Source organism: Pristiophorus japonicus, chromosome 9 (genome assembly GCF_044704955.1).
Source record: "Pristiophorus japonicus isolate sPriJap1 chromosome 9, sPriJap1.hap1, whole genome shotgun sequence".
Taxonomy (NCBI): Eukaryota; Metazoa; Chordata; class Chondrichthyes; family Pristiophoridae; genus Pristiophorus; species Pristiophorus japonicus.
In genome coordinates, this window is record NC_091985.1 from 47,188,681 (window position 1) to 47,213,928 (window position 25,248).

General features: G+C 42.1%; 1 protein-coding gene across 5 annotated transcripts in view; it reads left to right on the forward strand.

The window, feature by feature from the left end:
* Nucleotides 1-25,248, forward strand: part of fbxo11b (F-box protein 11b) — a 138,464-nt gene that overhangs the window by 98,463 nt on the left and 14,753 nt on the right. For all 5 annotated transcript variants that reach the window (XM_070889320.1, XM_070889321.1, XM_070889322.1 and 2 more), the window contains 8 exons: nucleotides 3,070-3,287; nucleotides 3,372-3,457; nucleotides 3,552-3,646; nucleotides 5,940-6,062; nucleotides 6,150-6,235; nucleotides 9,914-9,990; nucleotides 10,104-10,247; nucleotides 22,247-22,357. In XM_070889320.1, coding sequence (XP_070745421.1) covers nucleotides 3,070-3,287; nucleotides 3,372-3,457; nucleotides 3,552-3,646; nucleotides 5,940-6,062; nucleotides 6,150-6,235; nucleotides 9,914-9,990; nucleotides 10,104-10,247; nucleotides 22,247-22,357 — 940 coding nt within the window. The remainder of the gene's footprint in view (nucleotides 1-3,069; nucleotides 3,288-3,371; nucleotides 3,458-3,551; nucleotides 3,647-5,939; nucleotides 6,063-6,149; nucleotides 6,236-9,913; nucleotides 9,991-10,103; nucleotides 10,248-22,246; nucleotides 22,358-25,248) is intronic.

Below are 25,248 nucleotides of genomic sequence, written 5' to 3' on the forward strand. Positions count from 1 at the left end.
AACAGTCTCAGAATAAGGGGCTGCCCATTTAAAACTGAGATGAGCAGGAATTTCTTCTGAGGGTTGTAAATCTATAGAATTCTTTGCCCCAGAGAGCTATGGTGGCTGGGTCATTGAATATATTTAAGGTGGAGATGGATAGATTTTTGAGATAAGGGAATAAAGGGTTATGTGGAACTAATAGAGAAGTGGAGCCAAGTCCATGATTAGATCAGCCATGGTCTTATTAAATGGCAGAGCAGGCTTGAGGGGCCTAATGACCTACTCCTGCTCCTATTTCTTCTGTCTGGAGTGGTAATTGTATTTAAGGGTGAACTTTTGTAAGGAGAGGGGTAAAGACTTTCAAGAGGGGAAGAGAACAATTCCTGAGGAAAGGCATCAGTTGATTGAGTGTATTTACCCAAGGAGAGGTAATTGAGTGGTTAGGAGATGGTTAAAAGAGCAGATGCTGGGTCTTGGGGAGGAAATGAAGGTGGGGTGGGTGGCTGGAATAAAGCTAGAGTATGGAGATTGTAGGTAGAGGGGAAAGGCTGAGGCAAACCTGTGGATAGTCTCCATTTTGATTTTTTTTAAATCCATGAGAACTTACATTTTGTCAGTTGGGGATAGAGTGGGCGAGGGAGAAAAGTTGAAGAAAACAGTCACTGGTGGAAGAGAGTTCTAAATTGGTGCCATTGATTTCTAAAGACCTACCTCAGAGTTGTCCTTAATTTAGATTTTTTTTTGGATTATGAAATTTGTATTGACAAACTGGAGTTGAGAATAGCTTTTGGCTGCAGTTTAATGTTCTAAGTGAGATTTATTTAATTTTAACTTGATTATATTTGTTTAAACAAGGTTTTGTCTGCCCCTTTCCTATAACACTTGTTCTGCCAACCAGAGAAAAAGTGTATTCTCTGCTTTAAGTAGGATCTAAATGACATATAATTTACATAAACAGACATTGAGTCGATCTAATACAAGTTGAACAGTATTTTAAACAATTTTGATTTTTTTTGTGCAGTTTACTTCAAGAGACACTGACTTCAGAATTCAAGAGTGCAACAAAGGTTCACCAGACTGATTCCTGCGATGGGGGATTGTTCTATGAGGAGAGATTGAGTAGGCTAGGCCTATATTCTCGAGTTTAGAAGAATGAGAGGCAATCTCATTGGGCTAGAATTTCCCGCATGCTGCTCCTTTGAAGGTCCTGACCTGCTGATCTGGTCCTTCGAAGGCCCTGATCTGCAGAGCTGGTCTCCAGTCATCTTGGTTAATCCTTGCCACTGGACCAAGACCTAGCTCTGTCAAGCCCATGTGGTGGCTGGTGTGCAATGACCACCACACTTTTTTAAAATCCATGCACAGGCATCTTCCACCCTTCAGCATGTAGTTCGGGACCTGGAATATTAGGTCCTTCATTGAAACATCCCCTTTTGGCATGGAAGCAAAGTCATCCTCTGTGCGAGGGACTGCCGACGATGATGATGAATTTCTCTAAAATCCGCCATCGCTGGATTGCCGCCCAAAAAGATCGCAAAGATTCTTCAAATAACGCCGGCGAAACATTGCATAAAAAAGGGAAAAAATATTGCCCGACGAGAAAATGTAGATTAATGTAAATTACACGTAGATTCTTGGCAGTTATATGCGATCCTGGGCAAATTGGGCGGTTCTTAATCAAAATGGGCGGTAATTACTCAAATTTAGACAGGTTGTGGTTGGGCCTAGGAAGGGGGGAAAAACACACACTATTTTTTCCAAGAAGCAAAAAATAAAAACATTTTCAAGACCTTTTCTAACTTGATCGCTGTAAAAGAATTTTACAAGGATTATAAAAAAAAACGTTTAACTTGCCTTTCTTTGCAGAGCTACTTATCTACCGCCCAGCTTTTTGTGGCCGTTTTTTAAAATCTTGCCGACGGGTCACCGCTGAGCCAAAACTTGGACGGTAGCGGTTTTTTCGGCGGTGCACGTGGGCGGTCCGTTCCTCTGATATTTTGAAAATGCCGGCGGAACTCTTTTTTTTTTTTACAAAAATATGATGTGGAAACTTCTGTCGGGTGGTTTTCCGACAAAAACGAGCAGTACCGCTGAGAAAACCGCCGAAAATGAAGTGGAAATTCTAGCTCATTGAAATATACAAAATTCTTACAGGGATGTTTCCCCTGGCTGGGGAGTCTAGAACCAGGCATCACAGTCTCAAAATAAAGGGTCGGCCATTTAGAACTGAGATGAGGAGAAATTTTGTCACTGAGGGTGGCGAATCTTTGGAATTCTCTCCCTAGAGGGCTGTGGATGCTCAGTCGTTGAGTATATTCAAGACCAAGATTAGTAGATTTTTGAATATTAAGGGAATCAAAGGATATGGGGATAGTGCAGGAAAGTGGAGTTAAGCTAGAAGATCAGCCATGATCTTATTGAATGGTGGAGCAGGCTCGATAGGGGGCCAAATGGCCTACTCCTGCTCCTAATTCTTATGTTCTTATGAAACAATTAGAATATTAATGGTGCTTCACAATACTGGTTTTGGATCTAATTATTTAATACTTTAATCAACAGTGCAAATGTTGAAGTTGAATTAGGGTAGCCTCAAGCTTGAATTTTGCTTAGGCTCAAACCTTGGTGCCGACTGAGGCAACTAGAACAGGAGTGTCCAAACTTTTTTGTCTTTGTGACCCACTTGAGTGCATTCAGTGGAATTTCACCATTCATATATAAAATTTAAATCCGTGTGCATAAACAGGCCTCTACAAACCTGCATCCTGATACTTGCAATATCTTTAGGGATAGTGGGGCAGCAGATTTTAAGTACACTTTTTACATTGTGTTGGTTGGTGAGTGGGAGAGGAGAGTTCAGTTGAGAGTACCTCCTCTTTCCTCCAAATCTAAACCTAAAAAATGGTAACACTTTTGGAGGGAGGGGGAGAAATTAAACCATTTTGTAATGAAAACTTTTTTGATTCTTCCCTTATCTACAATGTGCACAACACAGTGCTTAGATTTTCACACTTGAATTTCCATTTGATGGACTTCAAATTTGAACATTCACAGAGAATGATCATAGATTCTTGATTTTATTTGTTTCAGGGTTACTTTGAAAGCTGTAACATTCATCGTAATCGAATAGCTGGTTTCGAGGTGAAAGCCTATGCGAATCCAACAGTAGTTAGATGTGAAATTCACCATGGGCAGACGGGAGGAATTTATGTACATGAAAAAGGACGAGGCCAGTTCATAGAGAACAAAATCTATGCAAACAATTTTGCTGGTGTGTGGATTACATCTAACAGTGATCCGACAATTAGGTAAGCTTTTGGGCATCATTATATGTAGCAAAATAAATATTTCTTCGAGATAATTTAATATGTTTTGCTGTTTTTTTTCCTCAGGGGAAATGCCATTTTTAATGGGAATCAGGGTGGGGTTTACATCTTTGGAGATGGCAGGGGCCTTATAGAGGGAAATGACATTTATGGTAAGTTGAGGAATATTAACATCTCCATTAAAGTTTTTACTTTTTCCAATTGGTAAGTACATTATTCTTTAAAAATGTGCATTTTGCATCCTAGGAAATGCATTAGCTGGAATACAGATTCGAACAAATAGTTGTCCAATTGTCCGTCATAACAAAATTCACGATGGCCAACATGGAGGTATTTATGTGGTAAGTCTGTAACTTTTGTGGGTTTTTTTATGGTAGGGAGGTGAGTGAGGGAGGCTAGAGGAATAAGGCTAAATTGAGTTTAGAAAGAAAATGAAACATGTCATTTTGCTTGGTTGGTTTAAAAATCTCTGGGGAACTAAGGGCCCAAGTTTCCACACGCGCCGGGAACGGCGCAGTCCCGACCTGGACACTCGTTTTTCGCGCCACAAAGTGCGCCTAAAAAAATCCTCGGTATTCTCCACCTACCTGCAGGTCCTTTGGCCCTCGGCGCAGCCAGCACGAGCTGTGGGGGGCGGAGCCAGGTCCCTGCGCTGAAAACAGTGCCGGGACCTCTACATGCGCGCTACAGTGGGCACGCAAGTGCAGTAGCTCCAGGCGCCGAACTGTGTGGGAGGGGCCCGAAGCACGCAGCCCCTAGCCCTGGCTGAATGGCCTCACTGGGGCTGCGTGAATAAGGCTCCTCCCATGGCCAGCACCTGCTCCCCCCCCCGACCAGACCCGACGCTTCCCGCTCCCCCCCACCCCCCCGACTGACCCGACCCGCGCTCCTGTTCCCGCTCCCCGACTGGACCCGACCCGCGCTCCTGTTCCCGCTCCTCGACTGGACCCGACCCGCGCTCCTGTTCCCGCTCCCCCGACTGGACTCGACCCGACCCGCGCTCCTGTTCCCGCTCCCCGCCCCCCCGACTGGACCCGACCGGCGCTCCTGTTCCCGCTCCCCCGACTGGACCCAACCCGACCCGCGCTCCCGCCCCCCGACCCGACCCCCCCCCCCCCCCCCCCACTGGACCCGACTCCCGCTCCCGGACTGGATCCGACCTGATCTCCCTCCCTCCCCCCCTCTCTCTCTCCCTCCCCCCCCCTTTCTCTCCCTCCCCCCCCCCTCTCTCTCTCTCTCTCTCTCCCTCCCCCCCCCTCTCTCTCTCTCTCCCTCCCCCCCCTCTCTCTCTCTCTCTCCCTCCCCCCCTCTCTCTCTCCCTCCCCCTCTCTCTCTCTCCCTCCCCCTCCCTCTCTCTCCCCCTCGACCCGAACCAACCCAACGCCACCTACCTGTAAATCTGGTGCTGGGGATGGGCCCTGCCCGAAGTCTCGGGCCGGCCCGTTCAGCCTTCGGTCCCGAAAGGCCTGCCTGAAGCACTTTCACACAGGTAGGAAGATGGTTTATTTAATCTTTTCTTTGCTTATAAATGTTTATTCAGGTTGGATTTATTTCTTTAATATTTGTATAAGTATAAATAAGGATTTATTATAGAATTTAATGACTTCCCTTCCCTCCCCCTCCCCCCCCACCTCGTTCTGGACGCCTAATTTGTAACCTGCGCCTGATTTTTTAATGTGTAGAACAGGTTTTTTCAGTTCTACAGAAATCTTCACTTGCTCCATTCTACTTTAGTTTGGAGTACGTTTTCACTGGAAACTTTCAAATCAGGCGTCAGTGGCCGGACACGCCCCCTTTTGAAGAAAAAATTCTGTTCCAAAGTAGAACTTTTCTACCTGACTAGAACTGCAGAAAAAAAAATTTGGAGAATTGCGATTTCTAAGATAGTCCATTCTCCACCAGTTGCTCCTAAAAATCAGGCACAAATCATGTGGAAACTTGGGCCCATAGAAGCTAAATTTATAAATGCTTAACTAGCCTGAGTTCTGTTTGCTTTATCAGTAATACGAGAGTTTGAATAGTTTTTTTTTATTACTATTAATCTGATCTCTGCTGAATTAATTATTTGTCAAACAGACCCTTAAAAATGAGAGAGAAACCGGAAATAAAAATACAACATGCTGGGAATGCAAAACTGCTGAACAGTTACACAGCTGAAATGCCAATAACCTGTCTTACCTCTTTACAAATTCTAACTGACCTGTGTATTTTCATCATTTTCTGTTTTTAATTCCAGTCTGTAAAAGCATTTTATAATTCTTGGATTACCTGATAACATTGACTTTCAGGCAACCAAACAGTGGCCATTCTCTCACTGCTTTTGCTGTAGCTAATTGCAACCACCGTTAGAATAAAATTATGAACTGCCTGTTGCCATGGTGTCTGCACATTCTTTTGAGGGATTTTGAAAATGGAAAAATCAACAAAAGAATGACACTCAGCAAACTTAAATCTCTGTTTTAAAGGAGAAAGGCTAGAGAGAGAAAGGGATTTGTAGAATTCTGTACCAGTTGAAATTGGTTATCTGTAATATCTGAGCAGAAATCACATTTAAATAGCTGCAGTGTTCGAAGTAGTGGGAAATGTACCATGTTGGACTTCATTCAAATACTAAATTTATCATTTATTGTTAAGCACGAAAAGGGGCAAGGTGTAATTGAAGAAAATGAAGTATACAGTAATACCCTGGCAGGTGTGTGGGTAACAACAGGAAGTACACCAGTGCTACGACGAAACCGAATACATAGCGGCAAACAGGTACATATCCATTTCAGTTAGATGTTTTAGCAAATCTTGTGGTGCAGCAGTGTTACAGTATCCATGACAGAGTGTTTGTTTTGTAAGGTGGGCGTTTACTTCTATGACAATGGCCATGGAGTGCTTGAAGACAATGATATCTACAATCATATGTACTCAGGGGTTCAGATTAGGTAAGATGCGTATTCATCTTGGTCGGTGTTCTAACTTTAACATCTGATTCTGTCTTCTGTCTTGGTGCTGTCTTAAACTGTTAGTGCAGATGGGAATAAAATGCAGACATGACATGCATTAAAATGGTAGCTTATCTCATCGCCTTAAAATCTCAGTGCTTTATGCAGTGAGTTACTTTTTGGAGTGCAGAAATGATTGGCACAGCCAGATTGCCTATCTGCCACTAAGTCTTGGTGCTTAAGAACAATTTTTTTTTTTAAAACAAATTAACAAATCGAGAAAATATAAATAGGATATGTCCACTTATAATTTTGCAACTGCGTCCCTTAAAGTGTTATTGATGGCCACAGTATTCCTACATGCTAGTACCAACTGCACTCCAAAAAGTATTTCATTGTGTGATGCACTTTATGTTTCAGTAATGTAGACTGCAATGTAAATGCAAGTATTTTATTTTCTTTCTACTCATGTCATCTGGAATGTCAAATAAGTCATTGAAAAATTGTTGGATCAAGATTAACGCAGCCCCATTTAAGGTGCAGTCATGTATAATAGGTACACCAAACCTGAGAAAGTTACTGGCATTCCACTGAGATGGTACCCTGGGTGTGTAGGCTTGGAAAGCTGTTTGTGCCCATTGTTTCATTGTCATTGTAATATAGAGTTGTAGCTCATCTGTAATGGTATATGACCAGATCAAGAAATTACAGCAGAAGAGGATTTCACATACAGTAGCTCAGCAGCTCTGATACTGTATTAATAATTACAATGATGCTGTTTGGTAAATGTTAAAAGTCTGTGAAAATCATCTGCAATAGAAAAGCAAAAGGTAAGATGTCTTCAGAACTGAATGGAAATGAAAGGAATTGAAGGAAGGCTCCAGGATAGGGTTGTACAATGTCTTTATTATCACGTATTTGCAGTGAAAGGGCCCCATCATTTCTCTCCATTTTTTAATTGCTGGTTCTTGGGCTCATGGTAGACACTGCTGGACCATGAAATGTGATGCAGATATGTTTCCTCAGATCTCAACATTCCTTGTTGCTTTACTGAAAACATTGAGTCAGAGTAGGGAAGGAGCAAGATGGAAAAAGGAGAGGAGGAAGAATGCTGAGTGGATGCTCAGATCCATCCTCATGGGAGGGGACAGGACATCATCCTTGGGCTGTTTTGCACATTTCCTCTGGACCAATTCAGCATCAAAGCCACTTGTCTTGGACTATATGTGCTGCTTAGCCTATTTTTACCTATTGAAATGCTTCCCTTTAGCCTTCAGTATCTACAATGAGGTCTTATTCCAGATGTGCTGTAATATTATTGGGGTGGGGAAAGTTATTAAGTGGGATGCCCCAGGGATTGGTGGTAGGACTACTTTAGTATCTAATTTACACCATTAACTTACATAAGTCCAAGTCAGCATGGATTTATGAAAGGGAAATCATGCTTGACAAATCTTCTAGAATTTTTTGAGGATGTAACTAGTAGAGTGGACAAGGAGAACCAGTGAATGTGGTGTATTTGGACTTTCAGAAGGCTTTTGACAAGGTTCCACACAAGAGAATAGTGTGCAAAATTAAAGCACATGGTATTGGGGTAATGTATTGACGTGGATAGAGAACTGGTTGGCAGACAGGAAGCAGAAAGTGGGAATAAACGGGTCCTTTTCAGAATGGCAGGCAGTGACTAGTGGGGTACTGCAAGGTTCAGTGCTGGGACCCCAGTTATTTACAATATACATTAATGATTTAGACGAAAGAATTGAATGGAATATCTCCAAGTTTGCAGATGACGCTAAGTATTTAGGACCGAGATGAGGAGAAACTTCTTCACTCAGAATTGTGAACCTGTGAAATTCTCTCCCACAGAAAGTTGTTGAAGCCAGCTCGTTAAATATATTCAAAAGGGAGTTAGATTGCCCTTGCTGCTAAAGGGATCAAGGGGTATGGAAAGAAAGCAGGAATGGGGTACTGAAGTTGCATGATCAGCTATGATATTGAATGGTGTTGCAGGCTCGAAGGGCCGAATGGCCTACTCCTGCACCTATTTTCTATATTTCTATGTTTCATAAACTTAATGCAAATGGAAAAATTTGTAATGAAACCAAACTTAAAGGGACATCGAAATCAGAGGAGGCAGCTTAGAAATGACAGAATGAATTGGACAAAATGCAAGTGCAAAGAACAATGGCAGATTTTGGCCAGGGCACCAGGAGACGTCCCCTGCTCTTTGGATAGTAGCATGGAATCTTGAATGTCCATCTGATGGGACCTCAGTTTAACAACATCTCCAAAAGACTTCTTCATGTTCCTGTGAAAGGGTATCTCTGGATTTTATTGATCATTTTCATTAGAATTTGAAGACCATGTTCAGCAACAAATGCTGTGTTGCATTTCAAGGAAACTTTGTTCACTATTGTAGAGACCTGTTTCATTCTGCTCATTAAGTTATTAATATAACAATTGAATAGCGATTTGAAAGTAAATGCAATTTTCTCTTTTGTCTGATCTCTCTTCCTGTGTTTGAGACATGCTTTCCCAACACATCTAAGATTTAACCTTTTGACTTGAAACACCAGATGTTGTTGCTTTCTTTTCTCCTGGAAGCACTGAATCTTGCTAAATTATGACTCTGGGTGCTAGCTGCCCTCCCATAAGTCATCCTAATAGCCTGGCCAGTAAGAGTGGACACACCACTTGATTGTAGGGAACATCAGATCTGCATTCAATCCTGTTTCAGCCCAATGTCTGTACATTGGGTTAAAATCCTGGAAATTCGTATATAACTGCACTGTGGGAGTATCTTCACCACACAGAGACTGCAAGCGGTTCAAGAAGGCGGCTCACCACCACCCCCTTAAAGGAAATTGGGGACGGCCAATAATGCTTGCCTTGCCAGCGACATCTCCATCCCATAATTGATTTTATTTTAAAGTACTCCTTTGCACACCAGGGACAGGATCTATGGCTGTGCTTTTTCTCTTCTCTAATCCATGAGTGCTAAGGTCATTTGTCGCATCCTTCCTGCTGTTCTAGCTGCGTTAAGCAAGCTGTACATGCTATGGATTAAATCCAAGGCCCTGCTGTTGTATGGAAGCATTTATTTTAAATATATTTAGTTTTGCACATGTTGAAGTGCTAATTGATGTGCAGCGCAGAAAACATTGCAATTTAAAAAAAATTATTTCATAGATTTGTATTATGAGTGCTTTAATTGCTTGGGTTAGGCATCATTTTATTCTGTCGTAGTTTGTGTACTTTACCTTCCAGAGATTTGTTCCTCATTCTGCAACACTGGTAGGTCAATTCAAGTGGTAATGCTTCAAGGAGAGGTGGAAGGCTTCATACCTGATGTCATGAATAGAATACTAAATGAGAAACCATAAGCTTTTCAGGCTAGAAGCGAAGGTGTACTTTTTGTTAAGGTTCAGTATTAAAAACATTTTTGGTGTCCTCCTACTCTCAATACACGATGCACTAGTTTTACAAAATTTTGATACTTGAAATTTTAGATTTATCTGTGAGGTACTTTAACATTTTTTATTTTGTGCTGGAAGTTTACATAGTATTCTTATCCAGTACTTGATTCACGGTCAGAAAATGAACACTTTTTATGTTTACTTCTCAAGTATTTATGGTAAGATATCAATCTTAGGCCAGTTTAAAATTTGTGATTCACAGAACTGGAAGCAACCCTAAGATTCGACGCAATAAAATATGGGGAGGGCAGAATGGCGGCATTCTTGTTTATAATTCTGGTAAGTGTCCATTGTTGTTACAGGTCTTTTCATTGTTGTTTTTATGTTCTGTTTTATTTTCTACCTCAATTTCAGATTCAAGTGAAATTATTTCTTGATGTCAATTAATACAGGTCTTGGGTTTATAGAAGATAATGAAATATTTGACAATGCAATGGCCGGTGTTTGGATTAAAACAGACAGTAATCCCACACTCAGACGGAACAAAATCCATGATGGCCGAGACGGGGGTATCTGCATATTTAACGGAGGCAGGGGTAAGGATTTATAGCTTAAGATTAAAAATCTTGTACAGTTTAGCTTCCCAAAGGCATTATAAATGGGGAAATGGACAGTTTGTCTGGTACTAAGCCGTAAGGACCATGGTCCTGGTTTGATCCCTGGCTGGCGGTGTGTTAGCTGATGTCAGCTGGGCAAATAAAAAGATGTTAAAATTTACTTCAGTTTCCTTAGACAAGAGAAGGGGGGGGAAAATCACTAAGGGTTCTTGTTGATCACTATCCAATAATCTTACTGTAAAATGCATGCATCAGGTTAGGACAAGATTGGGCTTGAATTTGATGCCCTCATCAATTGAGTTCCCTGCTGACACTGTCTAGGCTCCTTGAGCATGGTCATTTGGGTGAAGACCTAAGGACTGCTGGCACGCATGGAGCCATACATCACTGGGGGAAGCAAATTTGTATCCTGCACCATGGTATAACATTTCTGAATGATATCTTGTATAATTTTAGCTAGTGTTATGAATTTAAAGTGAAATTTATTGTAGTTCCATTCTGAAAGGAATGCTGTCTTGGGGCCGGAGCTAATGCAATACCCAAGTACCATCTAGGTTTGTACATGTTTTGTGGGAGCTTTCGGACTCGGTCAATCTCCTGGTGTCAATACTCTTGGCTATGAAATACTGATTATATGCAAGTTTGCAACTGAGCAAGTAGACGAAGCTGTTAACTGTAATGGTTGACTCATTGGGGTTACCCTGAAAGGGAGATAATGTATTAAGATTGACACCTGTGGCATGAAAAGTATTTCTTTATGAAAAAGGTGATGTCATGGCTATTCATCTTTAGTTCGGTATTCAAGTTCAACTGTTTATTTCCACAATATAATGTGTGGCACACTATTCCAGTCCACCACAAGCTTTAAATATAATTTTCAGACCATACAGGATGCAGGTTTACTAATGGAAACTGATGTGCTGTGAACATGAATAAACAGAGCCCAAATTATAACAGCTAGCAAGAGTCAGCACTTTCAAGAACGAAGATAATTGCAAAGAAAAATAGCTTCTACATTTGCTGCTTGTAAATGAATAAATCTTTGCTAAGAAATAATAGGATCAGGATTTCTATATAGTAGAACTGTAATATGTGTGGTCATGAATTCTTCGACAGCATATTTATCAAGGAGCATCACTGAAGAAAAATGCCTTCACTAAAGTGAATTGTGTGTTCATCAGAGCAAGAGATAATGGCCCCATGATTTGCTCCTGATTTTTAGGAGCAACTGGTATAGAACGGAGTATCTTAGAAATCGGAATTCTCGGCATTTAGTTTGCTCCAGTTCTAGTCAGTTAGAACAGTTTCACTTTGGAACAGAATTTTTTTTTCAAAAGGGGGCGTGTCCGGCCACTGACGCCTGTTTTCAAAGTTTCGTCAGTGAAAACTTACTCCAAACTAACTTAGATTGGAGTAAGTGAAGATTTTTGTACGCTCGAAAAAACCTTGTCTACACTTTAGAAAATCAGGCGTAGGTTACAAATCAGGCGTAGGGAATGGTGGGGGGGATTTAAAAGGGAAGTTTACAAACATTAAACACTTCAGTTTTACAAATAAAGAGCCATCATCAATAATAAATTATAAAAACATCAATAAATCAACCAATAAATCAATCCAAAAAAATTAATAAATAATTTTTTTTTTAAATCAATAAATAAAACATTTTCTACTTACCGACTGCAGCACCGGGAGCCCTCCAACAGCGTGCTGGGATGCCCCCCTCCCAGTGTGTGTCTGTCAGTGTCTCTGTGTGTGTCTCATTCTCAGTCTGTCAGTGTCTGTGTTTCTGACAGCAAGGGGAGGAGGGGGGTAGAAGGGGAGGAGGAGGAGGAGCAGGAGGAGGGAAGGAGAGGGTGGGGGGGGGGGAAAGGAGAAGGGGGAGGGAGGCTGAACGGGCCGGGCCCGAGACTTCGGGCAGGGTCCGTCCCCAGCACCAGATTTACAGGTAGGTGGCGTCGGGTCGGGGGGGGGTTGGTGGGAGGGAGTTCGGTTCGGGTGGGGGGGGGCGAGAGGGAGGTCAGGTCGGGTCCAGTCGGGGAGGGGGGCGACGACCGGGTGTCGGGTCCGGTCGCGGTGGGGGGCAGCGAGGGTCGGGTCAGGTCCGGGGGTGGGACGGGAGTCGGGTACCGGTGTCAGGGTCGGGTCCAGGGGTGGGGGAGCGGGAGTCGGGTCGGGAGGAAGCAGGAGCTGGCTGTGGGAGGAGCCTTATTCACGCAGCCCCAATGAGGCCATTCGGCCAGGGCTAGGGGCTGCGTGCTTCGGCCCCTCCCACACAGTTTTGGGCGCCTGGAGCTACAGTGGGCACGCATGTGCAGAGGTCCCAGCACTGTTTTCAGCGCAGGGACCTGGCTGCGCCCCCTACAGCTCGTGCTGCGTTGCGCCGAACTGCAAACGACCTGCAGGGAGCTGGAGAATCTGGAAGTTTTTTTTTAGGCGCACTTTGTGGCGCGAAAAACGGGCGTCCAGGTCGGGACTGCGCCGCTCTAGGTGCGGCTCGAAACTTGGGCCTAGTGGTGCTAAGGAATAAAATATTTTGTGAACCTAGTCCAGTTATTGCATGGTTAGATGTAGAGTTAGGCTAACTCTACTCATCCCAATGCTGCTTCAGCTCCAAACTGAACAGAGCATCTCGAGCTAACCATTGGGACATTTTCCCACCTCCCTTAATTGCCATCCGATGACATGGCCAAGCCTCCCTTAGTGAGATTATAATTTTAGTGCTGAATTAGATATAGTTTGGGCTGTGTATGCGCATGCTCACTGGGAACTGGATTGAGATTATCTAAGCTTGTGCAACATAACTTGTAACTTGTAGTCCATCAACTTGGGCTGAACTTGAACCCAGATTTCAGAAATGAAAAGGCAATGATTATTTATTAAAGCCATATCTGCCTGAAGAGTGTTTCCCACCTTTGTTATAGTTTTAAAGTCCTGTTGTGATCCTCTTCTCCCCCCCCCCCAAAATGTCTGGTTGATTGGCTCATAAAGCCCTCCTTGAGTGACATCTGATAGCTTGGCTCAGTTGGTAGCACGCGAGGTGACCATATAATCTAGGCTGACGTGCTGCATTGTTGGCGGTGTTAGTTAGATAAGATGTTAATCCATTGGTCTACCTGGACAAGTAGCTGTAAAAAATATTCCGTGGCATTCAAAAAAAGCAAGGAGTTCTGCCCCTCTCCTCAAAACAGATTATCTATTCATTCATTTCTTTATTTGCTATTAGTGAGACCATGCTCTGCATATTGGCTGCTGCGTTTGCCTATATAATAGTGACTCCACTTCAAAAGTAATCTCTTTGTTGTACTATGCTTTGGGATGTCCAGAGATCTTGGAGCTATATAAATACAAGATAATTCTTTGTATGAACACACTTTTTATAAAAATAAGAATAAAAACTGCATAAATTTATGGTTAGGAAGAGGATCAAGTGTTGGAAGGACAGATAGAAAATCCCCACCATTTAGATCATCCATGTTTAAAATGGGCAGTCGCTTACATTGGCTAAAAAGCGATGTCCATTAGCAATTTGCATTTGTGTCAAAAGTTGCCGGTTATCGTGTCTTAAATGATCCATTTATCTCCGGCAGAAACAGCTGTGCTTACTCGCTAGTTTGCACCCCTCATTGCATACAATGAATTTAACTAAAGGACAATTTGAACAAAAATCTTGAAGTCGTCTATAAAAGCAGGGAAGTTATGATGGACCTTTATAAAACACTGGTTCAGCCTTAACTTTTCCAATTCTGGGCACCACACTTTAGGAAGGATGTGAAGGCTTTAGAGAGGGTGCAGAAAAGATTTATGAGAATGATTCCAGGGATGAGGGACTTCAGTTACATGGATAGACTAGTGAAGCTGCAGTTCTATTCAGAGCAGAAAAGGTTGAGAGGAGATAGAGCCATTCAAAATCATGAGCAGTCTAGACAGAGAGAAACTGTTCTCATTGGAGGAAGGGTCGAGAACCAGAGGAGACACATTCAAGGTGATTGGCAAAAGAACCAAAGACGATTTGAGGGGAAACCTTTTTTCGCAGTGAGTGGTTAGGATCTGAAATGCACTGCTTGAAAGGGTGTTTGAGGCAGATTCAATCATGGCTTTCAAAAGAGAATTTGATAAGTACCTTGAGGGAAAAAAATTGCAAGACTACAGGAAAAAGGCAGGGGAGTGGGACTACCTGAAGTGCTCTTGCAGAGAGCCGGCACAGGCTGAATGGCCTCCTTCTCTGCTGTAACCATCCATGATTCTATCCACAGTATTTAATTTCTCCTGATTCCTGAGCAGCAATATGAGGAACATCAATGCTGAGAAACTGAACACTTCTCCATTCATTTTTGTATGCCTTATGTTTATCAGGCATTCTGTGTTGGGTGTTGGGCTGTTTGCAGCTCATTTCTTCAACAACTAGAACTTGCATTTATATAGTTCCTTTAGTGTGGTAAAACTCCCAAGGTGCTTCACAGGAGCGTTGTCAAACAAAATTGGACACAGAGCCACATAAGGGGATATTAGGACAGATGATCAAAAGCTTGGTCAAAGAAGTAGGTTTTAAGGAGCGTCTTAAAGAGGGAAAGAAAGATAGAGAGGTTTAGGGGTGGAATTCCAAAGCTTGGATCCTCGGCAGCTGAAGGCATGGCTGCCAATGGGGGAGCAATTAAAATCGGAATATGGAAGAGGTCAGAATTGGAAGAGCGCAGCGATCTTTGGGTTATAGGGCTGGAGGAGGTTTCAGCGGTCAGGAGGGTTGAGGCCATGGAGGGATTTGAAAACAAATGGGAATTTTAAAATTAAGGTGTTGCCTTACCGGGAACCACTGTAGGTCAGCGAGCACAGGGGTGATGGATGAACAAGACTTGGTGCGAGATAGAATGTGGGCAGCAGAGTTTTGGATGAGTTCAAGTTTATGAATGGTAGAAGATGGGAGGCAAGCCAGGAGAGCATTAGAATAGTCGTCTATTGGTAATAAAAGTATGGGTAAGAGTTTCAGCAGCAGATGAGCTGAAGCAGTGGTGGATTTGGGCGATGTTACGGAATTGGAAGAAGGCGGACTTGGTGATGTAGCAGATATGTGGTCTGAAGCTCACATTTCATTTCATCGTTGGCACTCAAACTTGAACTCGTCCAAAATTCTGCTGCCCATACATTGGTTCCTGGTCTACCGATGCCTCAACTTTAAAATTCTCATACTTGTTTTCAAATCCCTCCATGGCCTCATACATAAGAACATAAGAATTAGGAACAGGAGTAGGCCATCTAGCCCTTTGAGCCTGCTTCGCCACTCAACAAGATCATGGCTGATCTGGCCGTGGACTCAGCTCCACTTACCCACCCGCTCCCCAAAACCCTTAATTCCCTTATTGGTTAAAAATCTATCTATCTGTGATTTGAATACATTCAATGAGCCAGCCTCAACTGCTTCCTTGGGCAGAGAATTCCACAGATTCACAACCCTCTGGGAGAAGAAATTCCTTCTCGACTCGGTTTTAAATTGGCTCCCCCGTATTTTGAGGCTGTGCCCCCTAGTTCTAGTCTCCCCAACCAGTGGAAACAACCTCTCTGCCTCTATCTTGTCTATCCCTTTCATGATTTTAAATGTTTCTATAAGATCACCCCTCATCCTTCTGAACTCCAACGAGTAAAGACCCAGTCTACTCAATCTATCATCATAAGGTAACCCCCTCATCTCCGGAATCAGCCGAGTGAATCGTCTCTGTACCCCCTCCAAAGCTAGTATATCCTTCCTTAAGTAAGGTGACCAAAACTGGTCGCAGTACTCCTGGTGCGGCCTCACCAATACCCTATACAGTTGCAGAAGGACCTCCCTGCTTTTGTACTCCATCCCTCTCGCAATGAAGGCCAACATTCCATTCGCCTTCCTGATTACCTGCTGCACCTGCAAACTAACTCTTTGGGATTCATGCACAAGGACCCCCAGGTCCCTCTGCACCGCAGCATGTTGTAATTTCTCCCCATTCAAATAATAATCCCTTTTACTGTTTTTTTTTCCAAGGTGGATGACCTCACATTTTACGATGATCTTATAGGAGCATTTAAAATAATGAAATGGTTAGACAAGATAGAGGCAGAGAGGTTGTTTCCACTGGTCGGGGAAACTTGAACTAGGGGGCAAAGCCTCAAAATATGGGGGAGGCAATTTAAAACCGAGTTGAGAAGGAATTTCTTCTCCCAGAGGGTTGTGAATCTGTGGAATTCTCTGCCCAAGGAAGCAGTTGAGGCTAGCTCATTGAATGTATTCAAATCACAGATAGATTTTTAACCAATAAGGGAATTAAGGGTTACAGGGAGCGGGCGGGTAAGTGGAGCTGAGTCCACGGCCAGATCAGCCATGATCTTGTTGAATGGCGGAGCAGGCTTGAGGGGCTAGATGGCCTACTCCTGTTCCTAATTCTTATGTTCTTATGACATTGTATTCCCTCTGCCAAACCTTAGCCCATTCGCTTAACCTATCTAAATCTCTTTGCAGTCTCTCTGTGTCCTCTACACAACCTGCTTTCCCACTAATCTTTGTCATCTGCAAATTTTGTTACACTACACTCTGTCCCCTCTTCCAGGTCATCTATATATATTGTAAACAGTTGTGGTCCCAGCACCGATCCCTGTGGCACACCACTAACCACCGATTTCCAACCCGAAAAGGACCCATTTATCCTGACTCTCTGCTTTCTGTTAGCCAGCCAATTCTCTATCCATGCTAATACATTTCCTCTGACTCCGCGTACCTTTATCTTCTGCAGTAACCTTTTGTGTGGCACCTTATCGAATGCCTTTTGGAAATCTAAATACACCACCACATCCATCGGTACACCTCTATCCACCATGCTCGTTATATCCTCAAAGAATTCCAGTAAATTAATTAAACATGATTTCCCCTTCATGAATCCATGCTGCGTCAGCGTGATTGCACTATTCCTATCTAGATGTCCCGCTATTTCTTCCTTAATAGTTTCAAGCATTTTCCCCACTACAGATGTTAAACTAACCGGCCTATAGTTACCTGCCTTTTGTCTGCCCTCTTTTTTAAACAGAGTCGTTACATTAGCTGCATTCCAATCCGATGGTACCTCCCCAGAGTTCAGAGAATTTTGGTAGATTATAATGAATGCATCTGCTATAACTTCCGCCATCTCTTTTAATACCCTGGGATGCATTTCATCAGGACCAGGGGACCTGTCTACCTTGAGATCCATTAGCCTGTCCAGCACTACCCCCCTCGTGATAGTGATTGTCTCGAGGTCCTCCCTTCCCACATTCCTGTGACCAGCAATTTTTGGCATGGTTTTTGTGTCTTCCACTGTGAAGACGGAAGCAAAATAATTGTTTAAGGTCTCTGCCATTTCCACATTTCCCATTATTAAATCCCCCTTCTCATCTTCTAAGGGACCATCATTTACTTTAGTCACTCTTTTCCATTTTATATATCGGTAAAAGGTTTTACTATCTGTTTTTATGTTTTGCGCAAGTTTACTTTCGTAATCTATCTTTCCTTTCTTTATTGCTTTCTTAGTCATTCTTTGCTGTCGTTTAAAGTTTTCCCAATCTTCTAGTTTCCCACTAACCTTGGCCACCTCATACGCATCGGTTTTTAATTTGATAACTCTCCTTTATTTCCTTGGTTATCCATGGCTGGTTATCCCTTCTCTTACCGCCCTTCTTTTTCATTGGAATATATTTTTGTTGAGCACTATGAAAGAGCTACTTAAAAGTCCTCCACTGTTCCTCAATTGTGCCACCGTTTAGTCTGTGTTCCCAGTCTACTTTAGCCAACTCTGCCCTCATCCCACTGTAGTCCCCTTTGTTTAAGCATAGTACGCTCGTTTGAGACACTACTTCCTCACCCTCAATCTGTATTACAAATTCAACCATACTACAACCCTGAGATCTCTCTGCTCCTGCAATTCTGACCTCTTGGACATTCCGCTTTTAATTGCTCCCCGATTGGCGGCTGTGCCTTCAGCTGCTTTGGCCCCAAGCTCTGGAATTCCATCCCTAAACCTCTACCTCTCTTTCCTCCTTTAGACGCTCCTTAAAACTTACCTTTTGTTGGCATATCTCTGGGTTTCTGTTCATGGCCTGTGTGCCTCGTCGCTAGAGTCAGCGGCAGCAGCTGATTGGGTACATCAGCAAACCGGACTGGTATTAGTTCGGATGAAGGCTCACTTTTGCTCTGCAACCTCGGCTTCGTTTTGCCTCAGGTCAGAGATCCAAGTAATTGACTAAGTGGAGGAACAACGACAATACAAAGAAACCCAGAAAGATCGCACAGTTGTTGTACTGCTTCCTCCAATTGCAAGTTGTAGGAAGCTCTTTCTCATAGTTTAATAACTTTCCTTCAAAACTTTTCATTGCCATTTTTAAAAGCAATAATTCAGATCTTCAATCTTTACTTACGGCACCATAATTAAATTTCCCTCTTTTAAAAATTATGATTAGTAAATTAAAAAGGAGGAACTTCCTACACTCGAGGTTCTCATGCAAAGTTTAATTGAATTTGGAACTTGGGATAATTTATTGATTTAAAAACCCCACACAGTAGCATAGAAAAGTTAACTTCATCCTAGAAACATCACAAACGAGAAACAGACAGTAAGGCTGCGGCTGATCTTAAGCACATGCAGGATTTAAATATTTGTTCAATTCTTTGAAATACAATTTAACCTACAGTTTATTTTAAAAGGGGGATGTCAATATACAGGTAGGGAGACAGTTAAATTGAATGGGGACAATGAGTGAAACGGAAGATGAGATACTTTCTAGATTGTATTGCACCAATTAAACTCCCAGTTTGGCCCTGAATTTGCTGAAGCGTTAGTTCAGCATTTACCCTCAACCTTCAGCTCAATTATTTTGCCCCGGGTATGCGTGGGCAACAGGGCATCTGGAACCTTAGTGAACGACGGGACCAACAGTGTATCTCAAGTAATGAGATTTCAGGATTGAGAAAGAAATAGGATCGACAGAGGCAGAGGCTAAATTAGAGTCAATTCAGGTACAGGAAGAGAGAGAAAGAAAAACTGAATTCAGAGATGTAAAGACGCTGGAAAAGTAAGAATTAAAAAAAAATAATCTCTCAATTTACTGCGTGTAGGAATGACACTCCATAATTTAAATTGTTCAGATTCTGGGCTTGAGTAGTTGGTTGGCATTGCAGGAACATGCATCTCCTCATTAACAAGGTACTTGTGCTGTTAAGTACCATCCTTAACTTTCTACAGTGAGTTTAATTGTCAATTAATGCGTAAATGCAACAACTTCATGAAACTCTCGGAGGTTGAGGGCGAGCTGGCGCTTGAGAGTCGAACAGCACAGTGGCGCAAATCATCCAGCAACTTGTGGAGATTTGTAATTCACAGGCTACCTCTTCCTTGCTACAAGTTGGGCAATTTGCACATTAATAAGGGTGAGCGCCATTAAACCCACCATTAATTTTGGCAGCAAATTCTGGGCCAATGTTTCTGCAGATTCGTTTTTAATTTACCCCTTGAGCGCAGGTCGTGTCCTCTGGCCCTGCTGTTCTGGAGGAAATGAAACGGCCTACATTATCGAGATGCTTGTAATCCAATTTCTCCATTCCCTCAAATCATTCTGATTGCTCTCCAATGTATGCTCTCAATAGTTGCAATACCCTTGTACTGGAACAGTGCACAGTATTATGAATGCAGTTGCACCAATTATTTGTCAAGTGATTGGATGACCTCACTTTTTTGGCTTAATATTGATATTTTAATACCTCCCAACATCTGATTTACTCTGCCAATGAGCAGTGTTGCAATAGCTTCAATGTGTCAATAAGAACCCCCAGGATCATTCATTTTGCATTTCTCTGCATTGAATTTTATCTGCCATCTGTCTGCCTAATTCCCAAGTATATTCAGATGCTCCTGTAGCTTGTCCTGTTTAGCTTTGCAGTCTGCCACCTTCATTAGCTTTGTTTTATCTTTAAATTTAGCTACTATGCTTGTGACCCCTAGCTCCAAGTCCTTTATGAAGATATGATTCTGGATTTTTGCTTGATTTTAACTTTGAGGGTTTGTGTGCTTTGTGCAAGGAATGGGTTTCTGATGGGCTAAATTGCTTTGAAACATTCCCTTTCAGTTTGCAAATTCAGTACAGTACCAAATTAGCGGCTTCTAGAAATGTGGCATTTATGTGTGTGCCATGTGCTTTTACAGGAAGATTTTTGACCAGAAACTTGAATTAATGAACTGAAGATGGATAGCTAGTGCAAATTCTGTTTTCTATTCTGTAGCTGGAACAGAATTATTTTTAATCTACGTTATAACTGCCTGCTTATTGATGGTTGAGATGGCAGCTTGTAACTTTCTTTGTGCTCTGTTAACCAGAAAAAGTGTTGTGCTTAGTAGATATCATAGATTAAACCTCAATGGGCTGGATTTTGCTGTGAGCGGCAAACGAACGGTGCTAGCCGTTCATGAGATTTCCACTTGCCCTTAGACTTCCCATGGGGTTTTGCACGGCAATTTGCTGCCAGCGGGACATCCAAACTGCACGATGCCCTCCACAAGGGATCTGTGTGAACGGGGCAAGCAACTGTGTATCTCAACTTGAGTAATTGTTAATGCACAGTACAGTCTGAACCAGGAAATATAAGTTAGAATAGTGAATTCAATGTCAAATCAGGTACTGAAAGTGAAAGAGAGGGAAAAGAGATAAAGAAAAAGTAAAAAAATGTTTACATTTTTTTTTAAATCTCAAGCATTGAAAGCTGAAGGAATGAGACTCCATACTTGTAAAAGTTAATTTTCAGTGACAAAGAGATTCTTTGGCATTAATCAAGACTTGTCACTCTGTTAAAAGGGTACTTAGTCTGGAATAGACAAGTCCTAACTTTTTGTGGCGAGTTTAGTCCGTATCCACGACATCAGTACAGGAAATTCATGCCGTTCAATACATTTGAATGGGAAACCAGGCGGCGAGATGATAATTTCGTGTAGCTTATAGAGGAGCGGCGTATCTCGGACAGCACTTTACGGATTTTAGCTTTTCGCTGCGTGTCTCTGCTCGCTGGAAGTTGCTGCCGATATATAAATAATGGTGAGGTGATTTTCATAGGAAAGTCCGGTTCTACGCTTAGCACGTTTTTGAGGGTCTTGCATCTGTCTTAAATTTTTTAAGATTATGTTGCAATTAATCTTCTTTTGGGAGAAGAGATTTTTCATCTTGGTAAATCAAATTTACTTTTCTAACTTTAATCGAAGGTGGGATAAATGTTAACCATGGAAGCTACCCTTCACACCTCTGTTCTGAAACTGGTGTAGACTTCACATGGGCTTTTATTGCACATTATGGGGCAGTTACGAATTTCTGAGTATGTGATAGGAAGGCTTTCCTGCAATCAATAGAAATATGAATAGGATTAATCCACAGAATTGTAAGCTTTGGCTTGGAACATTAAACTGCAAACTGAGCTCAGAAAAAGCATGGAATGAGAGGGGTCATTTATCCCATCAAGCCTGTCCCTCTTGTACACAGTTTACTTTGTGCACAATTTACTGTGTCATGGATTCTATCCCATCCATTTATTTTCTTGAAGGAAAGAGCTGTATAAATACTAACTGATCCCCAATTTAATAAAGATCCATAACTAAAATAGATAAATTGTACTGCTTTTCAACCAGTATCAATGTAAAAGTCTCTTTGGGAGGAGGGGGCAGGGCATATATTTTGCAATCTTTCCAAATGGATTTAATGTGGGAGTACTTTACATTGAAAATACACTTCCAGTTGTGATACTTCCCCATTAAAATCATTGCCACGCTTTTTCTTCCTGTTTAAAGAATCCTCTTTTTGCTTATATTGCATGTTTGAAAAGAGGACTCTTAAAGATTTATAGATGGGCTTGTTTGTTGCTAAATTGCTAGAGGGATTGTTACTGATTATATGGAATTTCTTTTACATTGTAATATATTGTATAGCGTTCTCTTTTTCACTCTTTATTGTAGGACTCCTTGAAGAAAATGATATCTTCAGGAATGCCCAAGCCGGTGTCCTTATTAGCACCAACAGCCATCCAGTGTTGCGGAAGAACAGGATATTTGATGGGTTTGCAGCAGGTCTGTAACTTTTAATTAAAAGCTGTGTACAAGAAATGTGAAAGAAAGACGTTAGTAACAATTTAGTTCTCCTAATTATTGAATGACGTTGTATAATATGACCAAATGTATTTGATTACAAATCAGCAGTTGGTGCTAAATGGAGGAAAAGGCAATTCTGTATTAATATAATCTTGTACAAAGATTCTGATTTTGATAAAATCATTATACCTGGCCTCGGCTGAGTGCAGAGATTATATTGAATTTCTTTCCTCCCTTCTGGAGCTGCCACACACAGCACTGTCTTACGGAGATGGTTAATTGGATACATGATCTCATGCCTCCTGTAACGCTGCTCCATAGCTGACTGCTGGAAGAGTAGTCCAGGTAGAAAGTACTTGTGATGCTGAAACAAACCTTAATACTGTTATAAGGCAACTCGAATATCAGGAATAATTTCACCGTAAGCCGACTCCACTGAAATAAACACTTTAATTACAAATTTTAAATACTTCTGCTTGCGTTATTCCATCTATTATCTTTATCCAATTTTGCACACTCCTTTATTTTATCTTTTACAGTTTCTCAATGTACTATCTATACCTTTTTCCATAAACGTTTAAATTGTAAAACAACCAAGTGCCAAAAATCTAAAATTGGACATGAAGTTTTACGGACCCAATCGGTCAACTTCTGACATTTTAGTGTCAAATCAGAAGTTAGCTTGTATGCATTACTAATTATCTTCATGCTCGTGAGGTGATTTTTTTAATATAGAAATGATAATACATTTTGCAGGACAAGCACGAATTTGGGTTGATGTGCAAGTGACAGTTCATGATTAACAGGCACCTGTTTCAGTAATTTGCATTGTACTGATATGGGACTAGACAAGCTATGATGCTGCTTTTACCAATAGTGTTTTTTTTAAAGAAGTGGAGTTATTCCAGCAGGATTGATATTCTGAGACGGCTTCTGCATATAACCCTGTTCACATTATCCCCTATTTTTCTTGGCAGTGTGTGATGCAGCAATAGAAATATAGAAAATAGGTGCAGGAGTAGGCCATTCGGCCCTTCGAGCCTGCACCACCATTCAATATGATCGTGGCTTATCATGCAACTTCATTACCCCATTCCTGCTTTTTCTCCATACCCCTTGATCCCTTTTGCCATAAGGGCCACATCTAACTCTCTTTTGAATATATCTTAACGAACTGGCCTCAACTTTCTGTGGTAGAGAATTCCACAGGTTCACAATTCTCTGAGTGAAGAGGTTTCTCCTCGTCTCGGTCCTAAATGGCTTACCCCTTATCCTTAGACTGTGACCCCTAGTTCTGGACTTCCCCAACATCGGGAACATTCTTCCTGCATCTAACCTGTCCAATCCCGTCAGAATTTTATATGTTTCTATGAGATCCCCGCTCATTCTTTTAAATTCCAGTGAATATAAGCCTAGTCGATCCAGTCTTTCTTCATGTGTCAGTCCTGCCATCCCAGGAATCAGTCTGGTGAACCTTCGCTGCACCCCCTCAATAGCAAGAATGTCCTTCCTCAGATTAGGATTCCAAAACTGTACACAATATTCAAGGTGTGGCCTCACCAAGGCCCTATACAACTGCAGTAAGACCTCCCTGCTCTTCTACTCATCCTCTCGCTATGAAAGCCAACATGCCATTTGCCGCCTGCTGTGCCTGCATGCCAACTTTCAATGACTGATGTACCATGACACCCAGGTCTCGTTGCACCTCCCCATTTCCTAATCTGTCACCATTCAGATAATCTTCGTGTTTTTGCCACCAAAGTGGATAACCTCACCTTTATCTACATTATACTGCATCTGCCATGCATTTGCCCATTCACCTAACCTGTCCAAGTCACCCTGCAGCCTCTTAGCATCCTCCTCACAGCTCTCACTGCCACCCAGCTTAGTGTCACCTGTAAACTTGGAGATATTACATTCAATTCCTTCGTCTAAATCATTAAAGTATATTGTAAATAGCTGGGGTCCCAGCACTGAACTTTGTGGTACCCCACTAATCACTGCCTGCCATTCTGAAAAGAACCTGTTTATTCCTACTCTTTGCTTCCTGTCTGCCAACCAGTTCTATATCCATGTCAATACATTACCCCCCAATACCGTGTGCTTTAATTTTGCACACTAACCTCTTGTGTGAGACCTTGTCAAAAGCCTTTTGAAAGTCCAAATACACCACATGCATTGGTTCTCCCTTGTCCACTAGTTACATCCTCAAAAAATTCCAGAAGATTTGTCGAGCATGATTTCCCTTTCATAAATCCATGCTGACTTGGACTGATCCTGTCACTGCTTTCCAAATGCGCTGCTATTACATCTTTAATAATTGATTCCAACATTTTCCCCACTACTGATGTCAGGCTAACCGGTCTATAATTCCCTGTTTTCTCTCTCCCTCCTTTTTTAAACAGTGGGGTTACATTAGCTATCCTCCAATCCATAGGAACTGATCCAGAGTCTATAGAATGTTGGAAAATGATCACCAAAGCATCCACTATTTCTAGGGGCCACTTCCTTAAGTACTCTGGGATGCAGACTATCTGGCCCTGGGGAGTTATCTGCCTTCAATCCCATCAATTTCCCTAACACAATTTTCTGACTAACAAGGATTTCCTTCAGTTCCTCCTTCTCGCCAGACCCTCAGTCCCCTAGTATTTCCGGAAGGTTATTTGTGTCTTCCTTCGTGATTTGTTCAGTTGGTTTGCCATTTCTTTGTTCCCCATTATGAATTCACTTGAATCTAACTGCAAGGGACCTGCATTAGTCTTCACTAATCTTTTTCTCTTCTCATATCTATAGAAGCTTTTGCAGTTCGTTTTTATGTTCCCTGCAAGCTTACTCTAATACCCTCTTTTCCCCCCTCCTAATTAAACCCT